The 18,343-nt window shown below is 51.7% G+C and overlaps 1 protein-coding gene across 1 annotated transcript in view; it reads right to left on the reverse strand.

The window, feature by feature from the left end:
* The window catches only part of GALNT2 (polypeptide N-acetylgalactosaminyltransferase 2), a 197,305-nt gene that overhangs the window by 69,097 nt on the left and 109,865 nt on the right, over nucleotides 1–18,343 (reverse strand). The window contains exon 3 of the mRNA XM_019632150.1: nucleotides 7,663–7,816. Within this exon, the coding sequence (XP_019487695.1) occupies nucleotides 7,663–7,816 (154 nt within the window). The remainder of the gene's footprint in view (nucleotides 1–7,662; nucleotides 7,817–18,343) is intronic.

Genomic DNA, 18,343 nt, shown 5'->3' on the forward strand with positions numbered 1-18,343 from the left:
CGGCGACTGATCTGCCTCACCCGGGAAGAGCGCAATGATGGTGCCAACTTGGGCCAGTGAAGCAACATCCTCCACAACTAGACTGAAGAACGAAACGACAGCAACTTGTCTGTCCCCCTTCCCCCAATTCCCCAGCACTGTTCCCATCCCCCCAATTCACCAATAAAAATCTTAAAAAAAAAAAAATAGTGATGAACAGGGCGTTTCAGAATGACGCGAGGGCCAGTCCACCAAGGAGGCACCTCACCCGCAGGCATGAAATAAGAACAAACTCAGGGAACAGCCTGGAGCGGCCCGTGGCTCCTGGGCAGCAAGGACCACGGCATAAACCGACAGCATCACATTCTTCGTTCAGAACTCTGTCCAAACTACAGCCCAGGCTCTGGCCCGGACCTGAGCCACAATGTGGGCGGGCGGCAGGGATGAAGGTCTGAAAACATGCTGACGATCTTCCCAGGAGACCCACACGTGGCCCATCAGAGATGCTGACGCAAACACACACAGAATCTCTCCTGAGGCTCGAGTCTCTCCCAGGATCAGTGCATCTTTATTTTAGATGCAGGTAAGGCCTGAAATGGTTCAAAAGGGGAAACATATCAAGGGGAAAAGATGGTGGTCTGTTGCTGAAAACCTAGAGTTGGTTTTTTTTTGTTTGTTTGTTTGTTTGTTTGTTTGTGTAAGCTGAGCCATCCTGCCACCTATTGGCAGCTCAGCGGCTGCTCAGCTCGGGCTGGGACTCGAACCGCTGTTGCTCAGAGCTCAAACTCCTGAGTCAGCTCTTAACCAACTGAGCCACTTGGCCGGCCCCTTGGAGTTGGTTTTATAAAAACACATAAAACAAACGAAAAAGAACAAACTGATGAGTAATGGCATGGCTTTGGATGGAATTTTGTAGCTAAGGTGCAAATTAGTCCCTGGGCTGAGTTGGCTGGGAGCCGTTAAAGCAAAGGGCCACCTCCAACTGTGTAGGTGGCACGCATGTCCCTTTCCAGTATGGGCACGGGTCACACTGACTGGCACAGAAGCACAAGTGTCACCTCTCTGCTGCGTGAGCAACGTTCCAAGGGACAGAAACAGCACACTCTTCTACTCCATTTCCTTGGAGAACACGAGGCTGCAAAAGGCGAAACCAGAGCCTTGCCTCTTCCCAGCTTCTCGGGGTTCTGCCAGCTTTTTTCTGGGGAATTTCTCTGGGGAAGTGGGCTGCAAGCTTCCAACCCCAATGCCTCCTGCTCTTTGGCTGCAGTCAGGCCTCAGGCCACAGCCTCCTGTCTGACAAGCGGCCCTATGACACTTCTGAAAGGCAGACAGCAAGGCAGCCACGTCTGACCAGGAGACAGGACTCTAAACAACCCAGGTGCTTGCTGGCGCTATATTCCCCACCACCGCCTTGTGCGACCTCAGGCAAGTCGCCAGCATCTGAGGCTCAGCGTGCCCACGTGGCTCATAGACCCGTGAGAAAACGTCACAGCAGCCTGATAACCGCAACGTCCCCTGACTGCCCAGCAGGTCAGGGCTCTGGATACACAGGGGCACCTTAGGTGGCCGAGGGATAGAGAGCCCACCTGCCTGCCACCACTCAACTCACTCCTTCTGACAACGTAAGATGGGGGAAGCTGCCTCTGCCCAGCAAACCGGGCCTGCATCCCAGTGCACCTGACTCCTGGGTGAAACCCCTGTGCTTGCTCCAAACCAAGGGCTTCTGGGGACTGGCGGGTAATGTCATCAGAAAATCCCTATTTACTTCACAGGAGTGCCGCACAGCTGAAGTAAAAGTCATGCCCGTGAAGGCTGATCACAGGTCGTGACAGCGCAAAACGTCCAATGGATGTTTTGTTCCTATGACTATGGAACAGACTTTTAAGGTTCCCTGTTTGGCCACAGCCAAAGCCCTCGGCCCCGAATGCCAGCAGGTGGGCCCTGCACGGGCACCTCGGTATGGCATCTGCCCCCGGGACCCTGCACGGAGGGACACGGGGACTCGGAATTGGGTCTGCACGACACCCAGGCCGGGCGTCTGCGTCCCGCCGAGTGGCAGAGCAAGTCGGTGGGGCTGCGGCACAGAGGGGGACGGTTGTGCATGTTTAGAAGACATGGCTTTCACAGAGAAATTGAAAAGTGAAAACGAAGCCCTGTCCCACCTCATGAGGCCCCTCTCTGTACCCACCAACAAGGAGCAGAGCTGGGCCTCCTGCTTCCCCTGCCTCGGCTCCCCTAAAAATAGGACTCCATAAGTTCCACAGCAATTGCCTTCACCGAGCTTTGCTCCAAGGGGCTGAGTTTCTGCTGAAAACTTCTCCTTGGCTCCAACAACGCTGACAAGTCTGAGGTGTGTCCTTCTCCACAGCCCTTAATCCCAATCAGCCACTCATCTGAGACAACTGCCACCAACACCCACATTCCAGACTGAACAGCCGCTGTTACCTACATGCTGCTCTCTGGTTTGAATGTTCTAAAAAATAAAAGAAAGAAAAGAACGGCCTCTCAAGAGTTCTGATCTCTGCTTGAACTTGGGCTGCATTAAAGCCAGACATTAAAAAAACTGGTCAAAACAGAGTCCTTCAGTGATTCTTCTAAACAAAATCTTACAACTATAATTTATAAGTTGAGTAAAAACGGTATGCTCTTGATTTAAAGCCTGCCAGTATATCCATTAGGTGTGGAATTTGAATAAATTTCTCTGAGAGAAGGACCCCTTGTGGGGACATGGTCGATTGCAGCCCTGTTCTCAGGAGCAATGTTTCAGTTTTAGACACAAAAATTTCCCAAAACCCTTCATTTTTAATTTAGTAATAAAAGGAAAGGGTGGCAACACAGGGAGAAACTTTCTAATAAAATCTAACTTTTGAAAACTGAATAAAATCTGTTCCTTTACCAAGCGGTTCTCATTTTCAAGGGACTAAATAAATAAATGAAAAGGGATGGTGTTTGGCTGATGGGGAAAAAAGAAAACAAGGTAAGGTTTTCCCCCAAAGGTTTATTTGCTTTTACTTACAGAAACAATTTGCTAGTAAACCATCTCAAGTTTTCCCCAGCAGACAGAATAATAATATTTCATAAACTTCCTAGGCTTCACTCGATTTTTTTTACTTCACTTTCCTGTCAGATACATTCTCAGGCAAAAAAACAAAACAAAACCTCCAAACCTCCAAACAAACAAACAAAAAACAACACAAAGCCCTTCTGAGCTGGATTCTGGAAAGGCTTTGGCAGGAAGATCACAGCAAGAGTGTGTTTCTCCTGGGGCTGGGACCACATGAAATGGTGAGTGATGTGCGATTAGGCTGGGCCCCAGGTGTTGGCCTGGACTTGAAATTCATTGCACAGGACCTCAGTGCTTGGTCTGGGCCTCTTCTCGTTTCTGTCTGTTCCCTGCCTTGGGGTGACGTCCAGCCTCATGGTGTGAAGTACCATCTGCATACTGAACACTCCCAATTTACACCCCCACCAAGACCAAGGCCTTTCTCCTAAATGCCGGACATGTACCCAATACCTGGAACACAGGTCTGCACACACAAGACACTTGATGCATCCTGAACTTAACATGCCCAGATTTTAATCCCTGATGTGTCCGCTGCACCTGCTCCACTCACAGCACCCCCATCTCACTTACAGTAACTCCAGCTCTTCCGTGCTCCAGCCACAAACCTTGGAGCCATGCTCCAAGCCACCTTCTTTGTCCTTGTCTCATCTGTTAGCAGGCCTGTTGGCTCCACCTTCAGAACAGATTCAGACCTGCCCAGGGCAACTTTCCATTACTTTCTTCAGCACAATGACAACACCATCCTAAAGGGGGGGGCGGGGGGGGGGAGTGTCTGCAAAGCACCTTTGAAATTCCCGTTGGTTTAATCAGCTTTTAGTCTGGATAAATCCTTATTTAAACCGTCAAGTAACATTAATAGACAAGTTTTTTTGTTTTTAGTTGAGAAACTACATATACTTTCAAACTCAGATGGGCTACCATCCTTCTAATAATTTCTAAGAGCGTCCAGTATTTCCTGTATGTCGTCTCTACTAGTTCCCTCGTAGCAGGCTTTTATAGGCTTCCTGCTTAATGGACATATTTTTTCCTGGCACCTTTTTGTACACTTAAAAAGGTAAATAAAACAAAGGGCAAAAGTGTTTTTTGGTTTTTTTGCAAGGCTCTGAACCCCAAGGATAGAAACTCAGGGTTAGATTATAACACAAACACCGTGTAGTAATTTGTGGTTCGTCCTGGAGTTCGTACGGTCTCTCCTGCTTAAAATCACCCTTTCCTTCTCCTTGATTCTTTTATCCATCTTAATATTACTGATTTACGGGGCACCCACTCTATACCGGGCACCATGCTATGCAATTTACTCTCTCAGCGAATACTTACTGACTGGACTGAGTGGCATGAGGTGCCCAACGACAGCCCTGGATGTACTCACTCACGATTCTAATGAGTAAAGAAGGAGGAGCACATAAATAAGGGAAGCACAGGGAGTGCGGGTGGAGAGAAGAGTTGTGAAGAAAACGCGAGCAGGGAAGAGGGGTGGGGAACGCTGGGGTGGCAGCCAGGGGGGCCTTCCTGCGCTGGCTGCTGAACACGGTCTGGGGGAGGGAGACCCAGCTGCTGTGAACACGGTTTAAGCCTCACAGCGACCATGTTACATTATCTCACAAATGACCAAGACTCAGAATGAGGACCTGGAGAGTACGGGATTTCAACCAAGATCTATGCGACTCCCGAACTTTGTTCTCAGGTCCCCTCCACCTGTGTGCTTTCCGATTCAGAGCTAGAGGACTGGGTTCCAGCGGGCGGGTGGCATCCCACAGGCTGCACCAGGGAGGAGCTGCAGAGGCAGAACCACCGGAAGCCCAGGGGGTTTCGCAGCTCCCTGTTGGCTACAGGGGGCAAAAAGGTGCCCTGATCTTCTTCACTGATGCTCAGTAAGAATGGTTACTCCAAACCATCCACTCTGAGGACAGCACACTGGTTCAGTTCCAGGCATCCCTCTGACTGAGGGCAGACTTGGGCCAAAATCCAAACACCACGGAAGGGATCCCAGCTGCTGGCTTCTTTTACACATGCAAATGAACATGACACAATAGCTGGAACTAAAATTAAACCCACCTAAAACGCATCCCACCATAGCATGAATATTTAAACATCTGTTTGGACAAACTCATCTTTCAAAAACTGAAAAAATCTTTCTATATATAGTTTTCGGGACTTCTAAGGGACTTGCAATGGAGGCATATTCCTGGCCTACACACTGATGAGCCATCAGAAAGGACACCACTTTCTCTCATCTTTAAGGAAAAGCCTGTAGAACAAAAGTCACAGCAGGTAAACCAGCTCTTAAACCAAACAGTGAAATGAAACTTAAACCATGTCATAGACATGTAACTCCAAGCAGTTGAGTCTGGTCATTAAAAGCCACATGACCCTTTGTGGCCTTAAGTCAGCTGCTCTGAGCAGCCTCTGCCCCTCTGTGTGCACTGAGGTCAAGCTTTGTGCCCAGCACCACCAGAGGACGGTGTGGGTGGGCCCCCCAGGAGCGCCTGGCACAGCCTGGGTGCAAATGGCCCATTAGGAGGAGGAGGGAGGGACGGTGGTGGAGATGCACGCACCTGGGACCCTCTCCCCAGGTATGCACGCATGTACAATCCCGCAATTGGTCACAAAGCTAGAGGACTCTCAGAGTCCACGGCCCCACACGGGCTCGCTGTGGGTCCATGGATCCCAGGTCAGCTACCCCGTTTTACGTTAACAGTGAGCTGTGCTGACTTTAACCAGAAGCGAAGTGTAAGGACTGCATGCGCTATAGAAAACCAGAAGCAAAGGCACTTTCTGGTCTGCATTTAGAAAAACATGAGGCTCTTAATATCATGTATGACATATCTATCATGTTTCACGTATTAACAATGACACACACATACGCTCTCTCTTCACAAAGAACTGCAAACCTACATACCTGCAAGCTGCTCTGGGTAAACAGACCTGGCCAGACCCCAAAAAAGCTGTCAAGAAAAGGGAGTGAGCAGCTGGCAGTTAACTGGTACCCAACACTGTTAGGAGAGTGCCCTGAACAGAGGCGAGAAGGGAAAATACTGTCCGTGCACGCTGTTAGCTTAGGAAACAAAGCCAAACTGCAACATGTGTTCATATGGACTCAGCCTACAGTGCCGCAGTTTGACGTGTACGGGTCCATTGATGAGCAGGCTGTTCGCAGTAGAAACCTGCCCTGTGTTCTGTCTGTGGCTGGGAGCCCACGGGCGTGGGGGACTGACTGCAGCACTGATCCACGCCGTTTTATATAAGAGACTGAAGCATCCGTGCATTTTGGGGTCCGTGGTGGGCCCTGGAACCAATCCCCACGGATACCAGGGGACAATTGAAGTTTCTGAGAACTTAAAAAGTTATATGCGGATTTTAGACTGTGTGTGGGGGGGTCAGGGCCCCCGACCTCGTGTTGTTTAAGGGTCAGCTGTAATTTAGTTGGCCTTCTGTGTCTCTTCAGCTCAACCCCCTAATGCCTGGAACCCACCCCACCCCCCACCCCGAGAAAACGGACCCCCGGCTGGCGCTCTGGGAGTCTAGGACTGCCTGTCATGGCCTTGTCACGGCTATTCTCGCTGGATGTCTCCAGCTCAGGACTCTGCCCTCCAGGGGGCTTTTCCTGAGCCTCCCATGTTCCTGATTTGGAGCAGACTGCCCAAGGCCCAGGGTGCTGTAACCCCCTTGCTTCCTGTCATCCCCCAACCCAGAGCAGAACGGGACTTCTTGACTGGAATCCCAGGACCCAAGCACAGTGTCTGAGTCACAAAACATGTGTAATTCATGCTCTGTTACATGATGGATGAGTGACTCTAAAAGTAACTCGGTGAGCAGGACGTTCTATCTGGCACTCAGGAGCACAGCTGCTCTCCAAATGTGGCTATTTTTAACCCCCTGAAACAAGACCAACCTCTAAGGAGCCTGTGAGAACTGCCTCCCAATCAAAGATCCCTACCAGCTGAAAGGTGAAGAGTGGGTGTCACTGTCCTGACAAATTGTGACGCAGCACACCACAGAACGTCTGGAGACCCCCTGAGCTGAGCCTGATAACCCTGGGTGGCTGACCCGCAGGTCCCAGGTCCCTGAAGAGTCAGGAGTTGGACCAAAGCCCTTCCCCTCAGCACAAGGCCGACGAGGTGTTGCCTTCTCCTGCCTGTGTGCCCACTCAGTGGCCCCTGTCCTCTCGGTTCTGCCCTTCCCCTTCTAGTCCCTAGAACATCTAACTTAAACTGTCCTGAGAAGCAAAAATCAGGTTTTCTTCCTTCCAGTGATGCTGTGAACAATGGAAATTATGCTTTATTTGTGAGAGGACTTTGAAAACAACAAGCGATCAGTGAACGTGAAGCCCGTCACACAGCTTTCTCTTGCTGGTTCCCATTCTCTGGCCAGCTGTCCCCTACTCCAGGCACAGCCCTGGGGCATGTGAAGGACCGGAACCCAGTCCCCAATAGTCCTTGACTTCCTGTGAGTGAGGGCCCATTGCTATGCGCCTCAGAGTTTTTCCTAGTTTTACGACCCACAGACATACAGCACATGTCCAGCTTCCAGAGTAAGAGACAGGTCACTGTCCCAGTGAGCGCCACTTCCTGGGTGTGGGCAGGCAGGTGAGCCCCAGCCAACGCCAGCTCAGTACTCACTGCTCATGTCTCGTGTCAGGTATGGCTCTGTCCATCCGCAGCTTATCACTCTCCACTTGGTTGAACTTGTTGCGGGCGTAGGGGTCCTGCCCAGAGCGAACCATTGTCCCTCCAATGTAAGCCTCCTGGTTGAAGTCCCGCCATCGCACTTTCCCTGAAAGGAGCAGAGCAGAGGGTGTGACAAGGGGACGAGACCAGAGTGCGGCACTCACACAGCAGTGACAGTGTTAGGCCAACAATCAGTGCCAGGGAGCTGCTCCTGGCAATTTACACAGCACGCTAGCTGAAAACGGCCTCAGAGCATCGTCATGTCCATAAACTGGACAGCTGAACGCTTACTGTTTGTAGGGCAGAAGTTCAAGATGTGGATAGGCAAGTGTCTGTCCAGTGAACGAGATTCTCTGACGACCTAAGTATCCGCGAGTCAGGTGCCACTTATAGTCGTGTAAAAGGAGATTATCACCTTCTCCAGGGTCATGGCCATACCAAAAGTATCTCAGATACAGTGAAACAGGTAATGTACAAATTAAACACAGGCATCCCATCATGTGACACCAGGTAACACAAAAATAAATGTTTAAACAAAAAACCACACCCCAAAAAATAGGCCATCAAAACACCCCTCACTGAGTGCACACACATCCGAGCACACACACACATCCGAGCGCACATGCATCTGAGCACACACGCATCCGAGCACAAGCATCCAAATGCACACACACATCCGAGCACAAGCATCCAAACACAAGCATCCGAGCGCGCACACATCTGAGTGCACAAGCATCCAAGCACAAGCATCTGAGCGCATACACGCATCCAAGTGTGCACACACGTGAGTGCACATGGACCCGAGCACATGCATCTGAGTGCACACACATCCAAGCGCACACAACCACACGCACCTGAGCACACACATGCACCCAAGCACACTCACGTTCTCTTTGAGAGGGAATGGAGCCAAGGGGGCCTGGCTCATCCATGCACACATTAGCCTTGACCCAGCTGATCAAATTAGCTATCGCCGCTCTAGAGTGCCGAGCACAAGGTCCTCCAGGAACACGGCACTGGACCAGGACGTTTCACCAGGATCTGGGGTAGCAGCGGCACTGAGGCCGACTGGCGTCTGGAGGAGAGCGTTGAGGGGGGCTGAGCCCGGACAAGCCTGGCGTTGTACAGGCAGCACCAGAGAAATGAGCAGAGGCGTCAATGCCCAGACATAGGGGAAAAGCGGAAGGAAAGGTGGACTCGAGGCCAAGAGGAAAGTTGCGACTTGGTGTCCTCTGGGTTTAAGGCTCTTGACCACTTGCTATGTATGTGACCTTGGGTAAGTTACTTATTATTTGAAACAACACTTCCTAAAAGTAAATAAATAAAGCAGAAAAAAGGTTTTCCATGAAGATTTAAAGGCCTGTGGTGCACCGTTCCGTAGATACAGCAAACTCAAACCAAACTCAGAAAAAAAAAAAAGGGAAAGGAAAGCAGTAACAACATCCCTGTCCCTACGAAGCTCCTCAATTTGCAGGTGGGTGCAAGTGCTGTGAGGGACAGAAGGCACCGGGGGCAGGTGTTCTGGGCTTGCTGTTTTATACGGCATGGTCTGGTAGGGCCCGTCTAGTAGGGTGACAGCAGACACCTGAACAAAGGGGCGGAGTGGGCCCCCGGGGACTGCAGTGCCCAGGCCTGGGGTGGCAGCGGGCTCGCGGTTCAGGACCCGACCAGAACCCAGTGTGACAGAAGGGTGTGGGAGGCGCTGACCAGAGCTGAAGGCAGAGCTGCACACGGCGACCGGGGCAGCAGACGTGTGGAGGCAACAGCTCCTGTGCGGCACATCAAATGTCAGGCCCATGACACAAGCGCGTGTACCTACATAGATGTTTTCCCTACACGGTCCCTCTGATCACAAGCAAAAGAATGTCATGTTCCTGTCTCTGGTTCAGAGGTGGAGAAACTGTGATTCAGTTACACATGCTTGGTTTGAGGTTGCAGAGGAAACCTGCCTACAAGCTCACCTGCTTCTGGTTGCAAACGTCCTGCCAGGTCAAAACCCCCATCTCATCACCGTGGAAATGATGCTTGGGGTCACAGAGGTCCAGCCTTTCCAACGGGAAAGCAGTTCTAAGACCCCACTGGCTATAGAAGAGCCTGAGCCCCCAGTGAAGGTCCGGCTGTGGGGCCAGCTGAGTGTCAACATCTCTCCACCTAAAATAAAATGCTTCCAAAACATTCTTTTGGAGACATGTTTTTCCTGCTAAGGAAACCCTAGAAACACTTCTTTACCCTCCCTCTCCCCACTGTTCTGCCTTTACCCTCACTCTCAGGGTAGAAAAGGCACCCCCCCCCAACCTGTACTCAAGAGCACACGGCCCCTGCCCCTCACAGACAGCTCGGCTCAGGGTCTCAGCTGACACCTGTATGAGAATAAACGAGCTGCTTCCAACTCCCATGACTAATGGCCTGAACACTCTTCGTGACGACCATGAACTTGGCACTATGGAGCCCCATCCACAGCCAGAGAACAGACCATCCTCCAAGACGTGTTCACCGGTAACTCTGCTTATGCCTGACTTGCTTCTGCCCTGAAGTACCTGGGCAGGAAGACGGGTCAGGTCACAGGGTCCGTGGGCTCTGTGTGCGGTCAGCAGGAGCTCAGGGGCCTCTGCTGACCTCCTGGAGCCTTAACCTCTTTCCTGCTGCACGTCCCCTTGTGCTCTCACACCCCCGGCCCTTTCTGGAATCAGAGCAGATTAGAGGGTTTTGTAGGGTGCCTCACGTCCATCAGCTGTGGGGCTGGGAGTGTCCCTGACCTGGTGTAGACCAGGTCCTGCCGACGTGCTAGGCACCACATTGGCTCCTGCAGGTACAACAAGCAAACCAGACCTGATGCCCGCCCCGTGGGGCCATGGGCTAGGGTAGTGGGGGGCAACGGGGAGACAGACAATAATATAACGACCACAGTAAGAAAAGTATCATTAGAAACTGAGCTGAGCGCTCCGATGGTGAGAAACGTGGTGCTGTGGAACCATCTGGCCAAACAGCCTGATCCAGACCGAGGGGGTGAGATCAGGGACGGCTTCCTGGGGGAAGGAATATTTGCCCTGAAATCCGAACAATTAGTCGAGTGACGCAGGAGAAGCCCTTTGCGACTTCACAGAAATATGCCTTTCTTCAACCTCCAAAGACTGTGTGAACCCACTCAGAGGCACCCCAGTGACCTTCCCTCTGACACAGAGACATCTTCACAGGACTCTGTGGGCCCTGCTTTGCCTTGTGACAATTGCTCTTCCCAAGGCGTAAAACCATTTCCTGGAAATGGCTTTTCTTCATAAAGCTTAGCAATATGTTTGAATACAGCAGGGACCATCATACACATTTGACTATGGCATACATTTCAGATCACATCCCAACCATCATGATGCGAACATACGCACACAACTGAAATGAAGGTTTCACCCTTACTACGTGTGAACAGATATATTCTATTTTTTTATATGATGTGACCCAGGAAATAGGCTTCACACTCTAATAATGGGTCACAAGTCAGAATTTGAACAACACTGGGCTAAAAGAGCCATTATTGAAATCGGCTATGTCTGTATTAGATTTGCTGGGGCTGGAGACCCCAAGAGGCAGAGGCAGGGAACGCAGGGCTTAGTGGGACCCCAGACAGAACGGGAGGCATGGGCGTAAGTGAGCTGCTGGAGAGAGGCAGTCAAAGACATTAGATACAATGTCTGAGCATTCTGACTTTTAAACAGATGACACTCGTAAACCATCTTGTACTATCACTTTAAGGGAGCACTAGGGGGGAAAGAACGTGAAAATGGACATGGCTAAGCAGAAGCAGTGGATGGAAAACACGCAGAGACAGAAGACTTTACACAAGAAGGCAGAAGCAAGCTTCATCACCAAGGACAACAGGAGAACAGAACGAGCATTTAAATAACTCGAGAGGAGAAAGCAAACATCAACCTAAGAGGGGCTGAGAAAACAGCTCACTTTCTAAACGAGGCTATGAAAATACTTACGAGGAAATTTATTTCCACAAGATAGACTTCTCTCGGAGGAATTGTGTGACCTTGTGAGTGCTGAAACTGATTCTGTAAAAATGAGGCTCTTACTGATGCTTGCTGTGCAGGCAGGACAAGCCACCTGCCTGCAACCTCACTCCGACCTGCTGGGGCTGGAATGAGGACCCCGCTCCAAGCCAGCCAAGCCCTCCCAAGGTTCCCTGTCCCTTCTGTGAACACATGCAGCCAGCTCCTGTCTCCCCCGCCCTTCAAGGTCATGTTCATCCTCACCACCATTTCGAATGTTACTCCAGCACACCTATGCACAGAGCAAACCCCGCCTTGCTTCTAGTCCCGCCCACAGGACCCCAGCAGCCTATGTGCACTGCACACAGACATCTGTTGACCCACCAACCATCAGTGGGTTTGAGCGTGGTCTAAGGTGCCTGAGGCAGATGTAAAAACGCAGCCCAAATCCTGTGCACTGCTCTGAGAACGGCCTCGTCCCGGCTGGTAAAGACGGCGTCACTGCTGTGACACCCCATCTAGGAGATGCTCCTGGGAGTGCTGCACGGCTCCTAGCCCACCTGCCGTTTGTTCGCAGGCATTTTCTCTCAAGTCCACCCCCCACACTGATGAGGAAATCAGTTGCATGACCAGTCCGAGCAGGGGAACTGTGGGTGCAGGGTTGGTGGACAGTGGGCCCACGCCAGTGGCTGTGTCACAGCCGGTGTTCACAGGACAGGAGCAGAGGGGCCACCGGAAAATTCTCCCATGAAGACACTTTGGTCCCTGGCTCCTCTTGACCCTCTAGTTGACATGGAATCAGAACAACACTCCACCTCCTGAGTCGTTATGAAAAGTCAATGAAATACAATGACAGCAAAAGTAACTCCTAAGCCACTGACTGCCACACAAAGTTAAGGGACCTTAACAGGCAGGACTGGCCAAATACACACACAGTGACCCACCCGGCTGATATGAACCCCTGTGATCCTCATTGGGAAGGGCTGCTGGGAGCTGCCGAGCCTGCCAGGCCCCTCCAGGGGCTCCACTCAGGCATCCCAGCTCTGCACCTGAGCCTGGGAAACAAGAGGTGGGCATTGGAGGGGATCTTTGCCTCCTTCCCGAGGTTCCTGTGAGCACCTGCCTAGCTGAGTGAGGGCAGGAATATGCAGGCGCATTGAGTTCACATCCTTTGTCTCCCATGAGCACCTTCTGCCTCTGGCCCTCAGTGGCTGTGGGAGAGAGAAGGGGGACCAGTGGATAAGTGAAGCTTTGTCTACACCTGTTCCCTTCCATTTCCGTGTCCTGTTCCCAGGCAACACTTGGAAAAAACAACACACACCTAATGTCATTCTCGGCTTCTTCAGGCACAGGGACATTTCAAGGTGGGCAGGGCAGGGCCGGGCCTTATCAGAAGCATGAGTGCTCTCAGTGGAAAATAGGGTGGTTGGAGTGGAGCCCTTTGGAAAACAGAAATTGTAGTGCCTGATTCTAAGGTAAAACTCACTTGCGGTCGGCCATATCAAGACCCCAAGGCCCCTCAGTTTCCCATTTGCGCTGTTTCTAGAATCTCCTAGAAAAAGGAAGCATCCTAGCAGAGCAGGGGCTGAGCTACCCCAGGGGTGTCCACAGGCAGGAAGCTCCCGCCCTGCGCCACTGGACGCCTCCCTGCACCCTTCTCTCTCCTGCATCCTGCCCCGCCCCCCCCCCAGGGCCAGTGGGGCCACACGACCTTCAGAAGCTTCACACACACATGCCACCCTTCCGCAGAGAAGGGGACGGGGAGGGAGGCAAGGGACAGCCCTGTCAAGGCACACCAGGGTGGGGACTCCACCCAGTCCTTTCCTGTCCTTTCCTGCCCCGTCCATGTCACAGACCCCACCCTGTCACCATCTTTGGGCTGGAAGACTCCCTTTGAAGGGGCCTCTCAGCATTTTGTCCCTGGTAACATTCAGTCCTGGGGAGCTTCTGACTTCACAAAACAGCCGGTCTATTTCGGGCAAGCTGTGAGAAAGGTCTTAATTTTGGAGAAAAAACATTCACCACCCTCAGCTGGACAGAACAGCTCAGCACAGAGCAAATGTCAACCCTGCCTAGCTCACAAAACATAAATGCAGCGTGACCTGGCCCTGAGCCAGACACGACACATGACGAGCACAGAGGAGCAGACTCCACAGTAAAGGCCAGGCACTCAGGGGCAGGCGCAGGGAAAGCCCCAGGAAGGGCATCAGGGCTGTGTCTTGAAGCATGAGCAGAAGACTGCCGAGCCAGGGGGCCTGTGTGGGGAGGCGCGTGGGGACGGGTCAGGGGAGAAGCCACAGGTGCCCAGCCCCACTGCAACGCTCCAGCCACCATCTCCACATGCCGGGGGCACGGCAGCCTGCTCAGAGGGGAGACCCCGAAGCGAGGAGGTGGGCAACCCCAGAGAACACCTGGCCACCCCCCCCCAACTATCTGCTCAAGGAAAGTCCTGCCTGGACCTGAGGACAAGTCCTGGGTCCCCGAGACTCCGCCAGGCCAGCCCTGTGAGCCCTGAACCTGTGGCCCTGCTTTGTCACCCCAGCGTCCCGTCTCCTTAAAAAGGAGTCACAGCAGAGCCCAGAGCTTCCGTTTATGTCACTGCACTCTTATTAACATGGCTGAGATCTAACCACGTTCTTGTTGGTCTTGTCCCCCAACTTTCTCAGGTTTACCTGTGAGCTCTAACGAAACCATGTCCTCCCACCTCCCACGCAGAGCCTGAGCTGTGTACTTATAAATAAGACAGAAACACCATAAGGCAGGCTGTTTCCTTTTGCAGTGTTCACCCCTCCAGTTGGCTGGGCTGCCTCAGTGCGGGCGCCTCACCCAGAAGGCCTTCCCTTAGCCCCAGCGGCAGCCTCTCCGGGGCATTTCTGTCCCTGACGTCACAGCTCCATCCTCACCACGGCTTTCCTACAGACCTACTGTCAGAGGGCCTCATAGGATCTACACCCCTGTCTAATAAAAAAACTCAAAGTTCTGCCAAGGACAGAGCTCAAGTGCACCGCCTCTAACGGGTGGACACGGAGACACTGTGATTGTCTCTCTCCGCTGGCACCTCGCCTGTCCATGGCCATTCCCCAGAAATGACAGACACCTGTGGATCCTCACAGGGCCCCGTCTTTATGTTGGTCTGGCTTGCAGACACATTCATTTAAAGCAATCTGAGCTGAGTTCTCAGTGCCTCTTCCCCAACTCCGGCTTCAGTAGCCTCCTAACCACATCTGTTGTACCTTTTCTGTCTGGAGATGGATGTGTAGACAGAGAAGATGGAAACCAAACGGACACTGATGGGCTCTGCCCTCTGTTACTCAAGGCCCCGCTCTAAACAACAGCTGGGGCTGGCCGCCCCTCACGCCACAGCTGCACGTGTCACACCTTCCTGGTGCGCCGAGATCGTCTGCCCACAGCTCCTTCCTTCCCAGAGCGGGCAGGACTCGGCCTGGAACCTGTCACACATGCACATTTAGTGCCTGAAGCGAATACCCAGCAAAGCCCCTTACGACCTTGGCGTCACCCACAGCCTCGACGCTGCTCCCAGAGAGAGACTCCTGGCACCTTGGACTGTTGGCCTTCTCTTTGCCCGCCCACCTGCCCACCTGGTCTCGACGGGAGTGGGGCCCGGGCAAAGAAGGGCCGGGCTACCAGCAAGAGGAAGCAGGAGCGGTGCTGGCCCGGCACCCGAGGCCCAGTCGCCCCGAGGCCTTCCAGCTGGGCCGGCTGGCCAGGGCGCAGTCCAGCCCTTCCTGCCTCTCGATCCATGAAAGTCAATGTCGGGGCAGGGAGAGGGCGAGGCCTGGGCTCGCTGCCTCTGGGGGAGAAGAGCCTGGACCTGAAGACACACCTGGCCCTCCACACGGGCCTGAAGCGTCCCCGGGGGAGGGGTCCTGTGACTGGCATTGTGAAGACACCGCCCTGCCACTTCTATCTGCTGGTCCACCCCAACGCACACCTGCCTGCCGCTCTGTGCCAGCCTGTGCCACAGCTGCCCCTGGCCACACAGACCTCAGGACCTGCAATTTCTTCTGCTTTTCCCATCTGACTTACTCGGCAACCCTGTCTACCACCCACCTGCTGAGCTTCAAAAAACAAGCTTGAGCAATTTGATACTTCCACAAACCCAGTTTCTTCTCTCTCCTCTAATGCACTCTTGAATTATATCTACCTTTTCAGATCTTTCCTCCTAGTTGAGTTTGGGGACTCCCCCCATACTATATAGACTGAAGACCACACCTCGTCCCTTGAGCAGGAGGCCATAACTACACCCAGTACATAGTGCCTGTGGAGGCTGCGGGCAGCACAGGTGGCCAGTGGGGTCAGGACACATGCCAGCTCACACAGGGGTCCTAAGTGCCACTCAGGACAGTTTCCAAGGAAAAGCTTGTCTGGGCTCTAACAGTCAATCCTCAAATGCTCCTTTATAATTAGGGGACTGCTTACATCTGGGTGACTTAAACTTAATTTAAAATAATGCTACATTTCCAAATGCCATCTCTTCCTTAAAATTTTTATTTTCACTAAACCTCATATTTAAAGAAACAATGATGCTAATCTATGAAAATGAAAAATATGAACCTTCAAAGGATTAACATCACAAAACATATGGAAACCCAAGTGTGCAGAGATACACATGTGGTCTCCAGGTTGGAGACTTCTCAAGATCTGCTGACACATGCCCTGGGGAAGCAGGTGTTTTAGGGCAAGGAAGGTGCCTTTGCTTTGCTGCAGCAGGTCCCACGGGGCTGGGGTGGCAGGAGACTGGAGACAGTTGGCCTCACAGCTGAGCAGCAAATCTTCCCTCAAACCCTCCTGGGAAGGACCTTAAACAAACTGAAAGCCGTGTAAACGGAGCAGCCTCTTCCGGGAAAGCAGCCAAGAAGGGAAATAGAATATACTTTAAATCAAAGAACAAAGCTCTCAGATTTACTTTACCTCTTGGTTGATCTCCAATTGAATGTAATTTTCCCATGCTTTAAAAGAAAAAAATTCCTGATATTCTTCCTTTAAAAGGTCATAATGCTACACCATGAAAGAGAAGGCCAGGATTACAAACAAATATATCCATTTAAATGACAAAGACATGTAAATAATACTTTATTATTTGTCACTGGATATCTGGTAAGAGGGCAATTTTGTTCACCTATGAGAAACTGTTTCCTGAAATAACGAATTCAACACAATCATTTTTAAGGATGAAAAACAGGAAATTCAAAGAAGGGGTTAAAAGCTATTCAAAACAAAATATAAGAAAAAAATCAGACATTACAGAGTAAATACTCTTAATTTCTTAAAATGGGTCCCCTGCTGTCATTAAAAATGCTGTAGGAGATATTTACGACCATGAACAGGAAAGGTCACGTACAACACAGCACCATGTCCAGAGTGTGACGTAACAGGGCTGCCTGCCTGCCGCCTGCCCTGCATGTCCCAGAAAGGTGAGAAGGGGGCCTCCTCTGGGAGAGCCCTGGGGAGAAAGGACCCTAAGGGGCTGGCCCTGGGGAGAGGGATACTGTGCATTCTTAGCTGCTCCCAAAGCATCCTCAGCACTGTCCCTCTCCCTCTGGACTACTGGGTATTTCCTGCAAGAATTCATGAAAAGACTAAACTCTGAATGTGGGGTTAAATTCAGGACATGCGGACACAAGAGGCCAAAGGCCCAGGGCTGACTGAGAAGACATACCTGGACTGGACACACCTGCGAGGCCACGGGGGTGAGTGTGACCAGACACAGGCCCAAAACAAGTCTGGAGGAACACACGGTGGGAGAGCAACAGAGGTTATATGTCGGGGGCAGAATTACGTGCGAATATAACTTGCTTATTTTTGCTTATTGGAATTTCTTAAATTTTCTACAATAAACATACTGCTTGCTTTTAAAAAGATGTTTCCCAAAGGAAACTCAGAGCTACCTATGTTCCTAATGACAACACTGCAGACAAGCCGGTGGAGTTAGCTGCCCAAAGGCTGTCACTGTCACATGGCGTGGCTCACAGGGGACATGCAGGGGACACGGGGCTGAGGTACAGTGGAGGAGAGCTCAGCCTTAAAGAGGAAGGGAGCGCGCACACAGGCCACCCATGGATGGACCTGGAGGACACGACGCTGAGTGAAGTAAGCCAGTCACAGAGGGACAGGTGCTGTGTGATTCTCACCGATATGCGGTCCCTAGGAGTCCAACTCAGAGACAGAAAGTGGAAGGGTGGGTGCCAGGGGCTGGGCAGTTAGTGTTTCATGGGGACAGTGTCAGTTTGGGAAGATGAGAAAGTTTTGGACATGGATGGTGGGGTGGGTGCACAGCAATGTACTTAATACTGCTGAACTGTGCACTTAAAAATGTTTAAGGTGGTGAGCTTTATGTTCTGTGTATTTTACCACAATTAGAAAACACTGCACACAGTACCGGAACCCATTAAATCCTCAGGAGGAGGGAGGGTCAGGGGAGCACCTCTCCTGCCCGCCTGTGCAGCAATGCTGAATAAACACAAGTGGTTCGTGTCATCTTTCTTCCAGGAGGTGGGAAGCAGTAAAGCAAAAACGGTGCCATTAACATCGACAGCAGCTCACCCTGGGCATTAAGTTCTATGACACACTCGCTATTTCATTCATCTTTATGTGAACATGAGCAGTGTCTTTTGTGAGAAACCAGT

This window comes from Hipposideros armiger, unplaced genomic scaffold (assembly GCF_001890085.2).
Source record: "Hipposideros armiger isolate ML-2016 unplaced genomic scaffold, ASM189008v1 scaffold_1085, whole genome shotgun sequence".
Classification (NCBI taxonomy): Eukaryota; Metazoa; Chordata; class Mammalia; order Chiroptera; family Hipposideridae; genus Hipposideros; species Hipposideros armiger.